Source organism: Cavia porcellus, unplaced genomic scaffold, assembly GCF_034190915.1.
Source record: "Cavia porcellus strain 051 isolate PalLab524CR breed Dunkin Hartley unplaced genomic scaffold, mCavPor4.1 scaffold_5, whole genome shotgun sequence".
Lineage (NCBI taxonomy): Eukaryota > Metazoa > Chordata > Mammalia > Rodentia > Caviidae > Cavia > Cavia porcellus.
Window position 1 is genome coordinate 32,388,367 of NW_026947488.1, and position 10,440 is coordinate 32,398,806.

At 50.3% G+C, this 10,440-nt stretch overlaps 1 protein-coding gene across 1 annotated transcript; it reads left to right on the plus strand.

Annotated features, from left to right (window-relative positions):
- Positions 1–752: 752 nt before the first annotated feature.
- Positions 753–9,980, plus strand: Vsx1 (visual system homeobox 1). The gene is made up of 5 exons (XM_063248601.1): positions 753–1,014; positions 2,788–2,866; positions 3,366–3,489; positions 4,307–4,475; positions 5,335–9,980. The coding sequence occupies exons 1-5, from the start codon at positions 762–764 to the stop codon at positions 5,595–5,597; spliced, it is 888 nt and encodes a 295-aa protein (XP_063104671.1). The 5' UTR covers positions 753–761; the 3' UTR covers positions 5,598–9,980.
- The last annotated feature ends 460 nt before the right edge of the window (positions 9,981–10,440 follow it).

The window sequence follows — 10,440 nt, forward strand, 5'->3', positions numbered from 1 at the left end:
AAACACGCTGCCTGTGCAGAGCCGGGCTTTGGGTCTCTGGCACCGGGACCGTGTCCGGCATCCAGAAGAATATCGCAGAGGCGTCCCCGAGGTGGTCGCTTTGCCGCCACCCATAGAGGAATCCCCATCCCGCTGCTGTGGGCACCGCAGAGACTCAGTGTCCTGATAACCGAGGAGGACAGGCATCTCATGCCCGGGACCTCGGTGATGGTGGAGGGATGGAGAGGGGTTGGTGAGGTTGAGGCAGGAAGGGGCGACAAGTGCCTGGGTGCCAGTTCTAACGAAAGGGGGTGGGGTTGGTGAGTCCTGGAGAGGGGTGTTCGGAGAGAGGAGTGACCTGAGATGGACCGCGTCTCCTCGCCTCATCTAGGGCAGCTGGTGGCATGGGACACGCGGGGACTACAGGTGCGATAGGGTCCCTCTGAGGGTAGACCTTTTATGAGAGCCTCGCGCCCCGTGCCGCCATCCACGGCCTGGCCGAGGTCGCCAGCACGAGCCCGGCCTCGGGTCCGGGTCCAGGTCGGGATGCGGGACTGGGTTCGGCTGTGCGCGGGTGATGTGTGTGTGTGTGTGTGTGTGTGTGTGTGTGTGTGTGTGTGTGTGGAGGAACCGCCGGGACTGGGACGGGCGGGAATCCGGCGCAGCTGGCGATGGGGAAGAGGCGGGGTCCCAGGCACCGGTCGGGCCCCGCCTCATGCCCCTGTGTTGGATATATAAAGCGCAAGGCCAGCGGGGCCCTCGGTAGCCCAGCCCCCGAGGCCATGGCGGGGTTCGCGCCCCTCGCGCTCCCTGGGGGTCGCGCGCGCCTTGGGGCCGTGATGCCCGGCGCGCGCCCGCGGGGCTTCGCCATCACTGATCTACTGGGTCTGGAGGCCGAGGCGCCCACGGGACCGGGGCCAGGGTCAGGACACCGGAGTCCCCGCGCTGAGCTCCCGCCTGGTGTCCCGCGCGCCTTCTCGGACCCGCCGCCCGCCCCTGGCCGCCCGCAGCACAGCGACAGCGACTCCCCGTCGGGTAGGAGTCAGATCTCCCGCAGCGACACGCGCGGCCGGGTCAGAGGTGGGGGTGCGGGAGGCCCCCTGAACCCCGCGCCCGCCTCTGCCCACTCTGTCTGGCCCGGGACCGTGGTGGCGCCCCGGAGTGCCCTACGGCGGCGGCTCCGCCTGGGGACGACTGGGACCCCAGGGGCCAAGGCGGCAGAGAAAGCTGCAAGGTAGCTGGGAGGGCGCGTGGAGCCCTGGGCCAGGTGGGAACTGTCCGCCTCCCGGTGCTGAAAAAAGTCCCTTGTCGCTGTCCTGGGTCGCCTCCGCAGCCCCACCGGCTCCCTGGAATTGTGTTCGGCCTTTGCTGCCCAGCCACCCGTTACCTCTACGAAGTTCAGGCGACCTGCGGGCAAAGAGAAGAAAGAAGGGAAATTCCGTAAAGGACAGGGCATGAAATTGAGAGGATTGGGTCGGGGAAGGAAAGGAGGATCACGTGAGAAAATGTGGCCTTCGTGAAACTATACTCTACAACCTAGCGCAGAGCATGCGGCCAAAGAACACACTGTGTCTGTCCGCAATAAAAGGAGGCGGGTGGGTCAGCAGGCTGCTGAACAAGCAGCTCTAAAAGGACTTTCCTTCATGAGCCTTAGATAAAGTGAAGACATCCATTAAAAATTCAAAGACCAGCTGGGTACAGGGGTGCCAGAATCCTGGTGACTCAGGAGACTGAGGCAGGAGGAGTGCAAGTTCAAGGCCAGCCTAGGCAATTTAGCAAGATCTTGTGTCAAAATAAAAAATGAAAAGGGCAGCAGGTGTGGTTCATGGTAGATCAGCCCTGGGTTCAGTCCCTAGTTCTGCAAAAAATCAGTCAAAGGCCACCTTTATAGGGTGGGTTCCTGTGCAGCCCCAGTGCGAGGCAGGGCACAAGGCTGCCAAGTCCCAGAGTGAGACAGGACACAGCAGGTCTGGCCGCAGAGCCCCATGAGTATGAGGAGAGAGATGACCGCTGCCATAAAAGGGAACAATGGGTGGAGCTAACTTAAATACTGTGCTATGCCCAGTATCATTTCTATATAATCAGTGTAAAGCTACTTTCCTTTTGTGGGTGACGAGTCCTTTAAACCCAGGGCACAGGTGACATTTCCATTCGACTGGGTCCATATGCCCTACAGCTCCTGTGGCCAATGTCTGCCAAGTGGATCATGTACCAGGGAACGTTATGATCCAATCACTGGGTTCTAGTGGCCAAGCGAGGTAGAAGTGAAAATCGTAGTATGTTTTTATTGCTGCCTTTATTCATTTTTTTCCTATTTTGAGGCAGCAAGACTTTAACAGTGGCTCCGATATTAGGTTGGTCTCCTAACCTCCCTTTCCATCTGGGCTTCCTGATGTAATTGGGCTAAAGAGATGAAAGTGGTTCTCACTTTTCTAGGAGCAGCTGCAAATCCTCTGATGCCTTCATCAGGAACCAGAGTTCCTGGACCTGTACCTCAGGCAGGGCTGAGCTCTGAGATCACAGCCTTGCTCTTCCTGTGAGTGGTGGTGATGGAGGGGGACTGCTGTGATCTTGGGTTGGCACTGAAGCACTCTGTCTCAGCTTCTCCATTTGTAAAAATAAGATGATAACAGCAGCTGCTTTGCCTTTTCATTCTGCACAACAATAACTGGATCCAGAGATGCCACGGCCTCACTCTCACTGTCACATATGTCCCAAATGTGTCCAGGGCTTTGGTCCTCCCAGCAGATCCAGAAAACAGAAGGAAAATGTACTCCACTTAGCATACTGCTCTTCCTGTGCCCACAGAGGAGGACAGTCTGTCTGAAGACAAGAGTGACCCAAAGGTGTCCCCCGGCCTGGGCAAGAGGAAGAAGCGACGGCACAGGTACAGGTTGTGGCCTCATTGGCCCCATCTGCCTCTCCCTTGACATAGCTGGGTGCCCTGGGACAAACACCCAAACTTAGGGGCCTAGCTGGGGTTGTCTGCAAAGGGGCAACACAGCTATTTGCAAAGAAAATTCTGTACTCCCAGGAGGCTGCAGATTGATCTTTGCATCATTTTAAAGATAATTTGTAGTTTTGTGAAATGGGTATCATTGAAGGCATTGGTGGGATTAAGAATAAGGCTTTGAGTGCAGCTCAGAGGTAGAGCTGAGCTTAGCATGCACAGGGCCTTGGGTTCCATCCCCCGCACCAAAGGAAAGAAAGAGAGAGAAAGGAAGAAAGCTCTGTCTCTGCCTCATTTGAACCAAACTTCTGGATGGTCCAGGACTGATTGTCCAGAGGCAGCATGTCCAGGTGGCATAAAACAGCCTTTGGGTACAGACAGCAGGGCAGTGAATGCTACTAGACAGGAAATCCCACAATGTGTTCCCACCCCACAGGACAGTCTTTACTGCCCAGCAGCTGGAGGAACTGGAGAAGGCTTTCGGAGAGGCCCACTACCCCGACGTGTATGCCCGGGAAATGCTGGCTCTGAAAACCCAGCTCCCTGAAGACCGGATACAGGTGTCTGGGCCCGCTTCCCCTTCCCAAAGACCCCAAGACCACAGCCACTCACAAGCAGAGGGCTGCTCTGCACAGCCCACTGAGGTCCCTTCCCTGAGAAGCTGAGGACCACATAGTCAGAGCACTGGAAGGGCCCTCAACTCGAATGCTTTTATCATTTGCTACTGAATTATTCTCAAATACCAGGCTGGGGATTTAGCTCAGTGGCCCAGCACCTGCCTGGCAAGTGAAAAGTCTTGAGTTCGATTCCAAGCACCCAAAGGGGGGAAAAATTTAATTTTCCATAACTATGGCCGCTGATTTTAAAAAATCCATACAATACATGTGCTGCCTTGAGAAATGACATGAAGATGTATCAATAGACCGTCCTCACCTTAATGCCCAAAGAAACCATCACACAGAAGCCCTGTCACTCCACGCCTTTGCCCTCCATGCCACACGCATGGAGTCGTCGTGTACAGTGCACCTGTGCGCATACCTAGTCACGCGGTTCGGTCAAGTGGTTTGCCAGATGCTCCTAGTAAACAGAGGCGCACTGATCCACAGCGCTCCCTATTGGCCTAATATTTTCGGTGAGAAATTCAGAAACAGCCCGAAGACAGGCTTTGGAAGGGCCTAGCAGAGGGCGATCCCCACCCCCGCACCGGAGTCCCTGGGGTTGGGGCGCGAACTCCGGGTCTCCCCTCGCCACCTGGTAGAGGCTCGTCCTCTCTAGACCCCAATTCGGGCACGCGTGCTCACTGCGTCTCCTGTCGCCCTCTCCTGCTTTCCCGTTTCCCTCCTGTCCTCCCTGTCTCTCCTGCCTCCCCACCCCCAGGTCTGGTTCCAGAACCGCAGGGCCAAGTGGCGCAAGCGAGAGAAGCGCTGGGGCGGCAGCAGCCTGATGGCCGAGTATGGGCTGTACGGGGCCCTGGTGCGGCACTGCCTCCCACTGCCCGGCGAGGCCCAGGGAGGTCCCCGGGGCTGCTGTGCGCCCTGGCTGCTGGGTGAGCAGGGGCTCGGGTGTGAGGAGCGGGGATCCCGTGCAGGGTGCCTGGGTCCTCGCCATGCCGCAGAGGGCAAGGAAACCAACAGCCTGTACTCGGGCTGGGCCAACTGTCCCATCTATCCTCTGCCTGACAAACTGGCATCTGGGTGGCCTCCCTGACACCACGGGTACCGGGCTGTCCCGGAGGTCCCTTGGGCTAACGCAGATTGTGTTTGGGATGGGAAACACGTAAAGAAAACCTAGGCAGCCAACCCTGCAAGAGTCCGGCGTGGTCCCCGGCTGGGTCCATCACCTGGTCCTGCTGCAGGGCTCTGTTCCCTGACTTTTGTCACAGCCTGGAGGATGACCAGTCACAGATCTGCACGGGGGCTGGGGCAGGTAGGCTAGGAAACCACAGGTGACTTTAATTCAGGAAGCAGGAAAGTTGTTTTTGAGCATCTGCTGGCCAGGAAGATGAAGGGACCAGAGACACTGATTCTTTGTGCAGTCTGGACTTTGCCTCAGTACAGAGGTGACTAGAGGGACTGAAGGCAGGGAGCCAGCCAGGCACTGAATTAGGGTGAAGGGGCTTGTGCTGCACCCACGGGACTGGGCTGTGGGAGACAGTGGGCTCAATCACTGCATCACACAAGCAAAGCAGCTGCACAGAGTGTGACAGCTGGCAGACACCAGCTTTCTTCCCAAGGGTGGGAGTCCCCTTAGTCTTGTGGGAAAGGACAATTCTGATGGGCACAGAGAACAATGTTGAGGAAGAAGGGTGCTTCACTGTCAAATTAAACACATTGTTTTTGTTGGATTTTTACTCTCTCTCTCTCTCTCTCTCTCTCTCTCTCTCTCTCTCTCTCTCTCTCTGCAAGGTATGCATAAAAAGTCTGTAGAGATGATAAGGAAGCCAGCCAGTGAGGACAAGCTGGCAGGCCTCTGGACCTCAGACCGCCTTCCCCATGGTACCCAAGGAGGTTCAGACACCATGGGGCCCGAGAACTCAGAGGTGGCCATGGATCTGTCTAGCTCTGCCCGGGAGGAGGCCAGGCAGATGCAGCAGGGCTCTGAGGCTCAAGCATGCTCCAATCCTGAAGGGCTGCAGGGGTTTCGGCCAGGCAAGGTGGGAGCCTTATGAGACCCACAGGCCCCACCCACAAAGACTGGAGACATCGATGTTTTTCAAAGGGAAAAAGGGGTCCAGGACAGACACCCTTCATTAATTTTCTTCTCATGATATCAGGATAAATTATAGTGCCGACTGCCGTGAGAGGACAGATGGCTAACTTGGGGACAGCTCCACTTCATTCTAGAGCAGAAACTGTTCCAGAGGGACTGGGGTGAGATCTGATTCTGCTTTGTAGAACCCAAATGGGGAACCTGAAGTTCAGAGGATGGTCACAGTTGGTGCCACTCAAGAGGTGGCTCCTTTGTGGACTAGCAGCAGGTCCGATGTCCTCACCCTGAATTAGGAAATGTAAGTTCTTTAACTTCCAGTGAAATTGGTGGCTTTACAGTGGCCATTCCACACAGACACGAGAGTGAATTCTAGTGTCTTCTTCCTGACTTTGGACATTTTGTCTGGGGTCTGGCAGCAACTGTGATCAGAGTGCCCTGGGCTAGGTGTGTGTGTTGGAGCTCATGTCAGCAAGGAAGCCTCCTCACCAACGGTTCAAACAGCACAGGCTGTTTGAGTGTACTTTAGTGACCTGGGTTTCATGACTGTTTCCTTTCCTGCATTTCTTTTGCTTCTTATTTATTATTTAAAAATAAACATTGTGTGTGTGCTACACAAGGCCCTCCATCATTAGACATGCACCCTGGGAGCACAGGTTGCCTGAGGCTGTCCCTCCTGTACCTCTCCTGTGCAAGGGCCCATAGTATCTGTCCTCTGCCACACTCACGGGGTGGCTCTGCAAATGCCCGAGAGTAGCTCTGCCTGGCTCATGGCATCCAGCTTGGAGGTCAAGCTAAATGGAGGCCCAGGCACCGGGGAGACTGATGCTCACGGACAGGACCCATTGGCCAGGCTGTGCCCTCCCACATCCTGGGCCAAGATGCCACAGCCTCTTCTTTTGCTCTGTTTTATCATTCTGAGTCAGTCCTGTGTTGCTGTGGACTTAATGTCCCCAGTTCCTGCTGCAGGGACAGCCAATCTGTATGCTTTTCTCCTCTAGCTCCTGGACGTCACACTAAGCCAAGCCCGAGCCTCCACCTGGCCTGGCCAGTGTGTAGCCCTCTGCCTGGGTATCTTCTGCATCCTGCGGGTTCCCTGACCCTTGGAGCTCTTCCCTGGGATCCGCCCAGGCCTGGGATCAGAGTGGAAGCCTAAAACTCAGGCAACTCACACACAGCCACTCAGGTAGCAATGTCCTGTGCAGCCACAGAGCGCACTAACAGCAGCACGTCTGTCCACCCAGAAATGTGTTTACAGAGCGCTGAGAGTGAAGAAAGTCCATAAAGGAAGGAGAGGAGTGGAATGAAGCCAATGAAAATGAAACAAATACCCTTGATAACTGGCTCTGCATAAAATACATGTAAATAATAGAAACATTTCAGTTACCAGTATTGGGGTGCTGAGGATGCCAAGCCACATCTTCTAAGGCCTTTGGATCCTGAACAAAAAACTGGTCACAACAAGAACAAAAGGTAACGAAGTTTTAAATTCATTAAATGTGCTAAAGGCAGAAAGAGAAATAAGTTCTGCAGAATGAACACAGGCCATAGAAGCAGGGAAAGGAGTCTCCTGCAGAGAGCCTTCAGTGAAAAGGCTGACCGCCACATCGGGCCTGGAAAACCTGCCCGCTTCGCCCTCTGGAGAAGGTTCTAGGGCAGCAGCACAGCTCCTGGATTTCTGCCAGACCTCACCCACTTGCCAGGATTTGCCTCATTTCTATGCAGTGTTATAAAGAAAAGGAGAAACAAGAAGTGGCAAAAGGAAGAAGGGTACAGCAATTAATGTAAACTGTTTTTGGAGCCAGCATCTTGCTAGGTTGCCCAGGCGGGGCTCAAACTCACGGGCTCAAGTGATCATCCTGCCTCAGCCTCCTGAGTAGCTGGGATGGCTGGTGTGTGCCACAGTGTCTGACAGCTAAGACTACTCAAAGGATATAAGAAAGCACTACTAGTCACTAAAATGTTCATTAATATGCTTTTAAAAAATCTGCATTCTAGCCCACAGGTCTCCTAGGGAGAAAAAAATCCAGCCAAGCCAAAAAAAAAAAAAAAAAAAAAAAAACCAGCAAAACAAGGCAATACCCCTATAACTAGATACATTTTCTGAAAAATATACACATTACTGACATTGACTCTATGAAATATAAATACATAAAAACATGAAATATAAAAGATCAGTAACCAAGATAGTTTTAAAAAAAACCATTATACTACAAAATAACTAGAGAGAGCTACATGCAAATTCTTGAAAGCAAATTAAAAAATCATTTTATGGTACACAAGTTGTTCTCAAACCTAGAAGGCAGAAGTATGCCCAATCTGACCTCATTCTAATTCCAAAACCCACAAATGCCCTCCATCCTGGGTCCCGAGCTCCATTTAGCACCATAATGGCAATGTGAAATTCTTAAAAAAACCCAGCATTCAGAAGTCAGTATACCAAGTATATTTAGCCTTTACCATCAAACCAAGTATACTTAGCCTTTAAAGTTCTACCCCATCAGGGTCACCTGGACTGAACCGGGTTTTATTAATTGGTGAGGAGGGAGTGGCTTGGTGATGAGTGACTGTGAGAGTGGCGGGAAGTACGTGAGTGCTGGGAGTGGGGCTGGGTAGGAGGGGAGACAGCATCTCTGCAATAGGCAGAGACAGGTGAGCAGAAAGAGCACCAGATTCCCGTGAGGTGACAGCCTCAAGATTGGAGGAACCTGCGTAGCACAGTGTGAGGAAGAGTCTTGTGTCGCTTTTTCAGTTTTGATGACTGGCCCTCCTGCCCTGAGATGTCACCGGCTTTCTTGAGCCTCAGTTCCAGCTGACAAAGTGGCATTTTGGGGCCTTGCTTACACTTAGTAGTGGGAGCTCTAGGTGGGCATTGCTGACCTGTCGCATTGCTTCCAGGGCTACACAGCACACCTTGGCCAGATCCATGGGCACTGCTTAAAGCCAGGTGAGGGGGCACAGTATTTTCCTAGCCAGCTCTGCGTGTGTCAGGGCATGGAAATGAGGCAAGGTGAGCCAGCATGGAGACAAAGGATCTTCTTTCAAGGAGAGTCCCTGCTGTCTTCCACAGTTTCCCCTTCCTTGTATTTTTTAAATTTTATTTAAAGAAAGACTAAGAAAACAGAAAATAGGTACAAATAATACATACGCTCAGAGAAAAAATAAACAGTAAGAAATCACAAGTTGATGTTTACATATTGTCATTTTACAAGTAGTTGTTCAAGGTACAAGAGTGAAATATGTAAAGTGAGAATTCAAACAGCACTCTGCAAACCATTCTGTTCAACTGTCCAACAAAAACTTAGTAACATGGTTGTCAATCCTATGCACTTAAACATACATGCAGTTATCCATATCTTCATTTATGTTTAGATTAAAGAAACTAAAGCAGGTTAAAATCATTCTGAACAAACAATAATAGTATTGCTGGGTTTCACATCATGACACTCTGGGATCAGCACTGGGTACTGGAGTGTCTTATTTTTTAAATTTAATTTAAAGAAAGACTAATCAAAACAGAAAATGAGTAGAAATAATACATAATTTCAAAGAAAAAATAAGCAGTAAGAAATCACTAGTTGATGATTACAGATTGTCTTCTTACAAATAGTTATTCAAGATACTAAAGTGGAGCTGATAAAGTGGGGATTCAAACAGTGAGACTGCAACCAGTTCTGTTCAACTATCCAACAAAAACTTAGAAATATGGTTATCAATCCTATACACTTAAACATACGTGCAGTTATCCATGTCTTCAATTATGTTGACATTGAATAAACTCAAGCAGGCTAATATCACTCTGAACAAAGAATAATACTATTGCTGGGTTTCACATTATGACACTTCAGGATCAGCACTGGGTATTTTAGTATCTCTTTTTCTTCAAAGTATCTGTTCATTTCATCATGTGTCATAAGATCTGTTCTCATAAACTGTTTACAGATTCTACAAGTGCATGAGTCTTAACATGTATTTCTATCCTTTCTATATTAGAGGGAGAAACAAAACAAAGCATGGCAAAACAAAGCATATTCCTATGAACACATGAAATGAAAAAAAAACATATAAGACCATTGTACAAGGAGTTCTACTATTGTTCCTGTGTTGTCTCTTGTTATCTCCAATAGAATTGGCTATATCATCAGATATAGTATAATTGAATATATCAGTACATAACAAGATTAATAAAAATACAACTTTGTATATAGTATAGAACTTAAAAAACCAGCAGTTATCAAACCAGAGTGTGTATCGTAGAGTCGTGTCATCTTCAGTGTAGTTGTCTATACTCTCAGACTTGATACTATCAATCATACCAGTTTTGAATAAAATCTTCTCTACCTCATTTTTGTTATGCTCTTGTTTGCCATCAGTTGTTTGCTTATCTTCTTCATTCTGTTTTCTGCTCCATTCATTGAGGCCTACTACTGGAATTTTCCTGGAATCCTACTTTTTCTCTCTCTCTCGAATGCCCTGCAGTATTCTCTGTAGACTTGGATTGGTGGTTGTGAATTTCCTAAGTTCCTCTTTGTTTTGGAAGCATCTTGTTTCTCCATTAATTTCTAGAGACAGTTTAGCAGGGTATATCAATCTGGGCTGGAGGTTATTTTCTTTCAGGGCTTAGAATATTTTGCTCCAGGCTCTTCTTGACGTGATGGTTTGTATCGAGAAGTCTGCCGTTATTCTGATGGGCAATCCTCTATAGGTTATCTGTTTTTTTTCTCTGATAGCTATTAATATTCTGTTTTATATTGAATTTCTGGGATTTTGATTATTATATGCCTGGGTGTATCTCTGTTTTGGTT

What these genes read in the sequence shown, in the direction of transcription:
- Vsx1 (XM_063248601.1), top strand. Translation starts at nt 762, where the DNA reads ATGGCGGGGTTCGCGCCCCTCGCGCTCCCTGGGGGTCGCGCGCGCCTT. An exon ending in TCCCTGAAGACCGGATACAG is followed by an intron (nt 3,490 to 4,306) that starts GTGTCTGGGCCC and finishes CCCCACCCCCAG; the next exon opens with GTCTGGTTCCAGAACCGCAG. An exon ending in CTGTGCGCCCTGGCTGCTGG is followed by an intron (nt 4,476 to 5,334) that starts GTGAGCAGGGGC and finishes TCTCTCTGCAAG; the next exon opens with GTATGCATAAAAAGTCTGTA.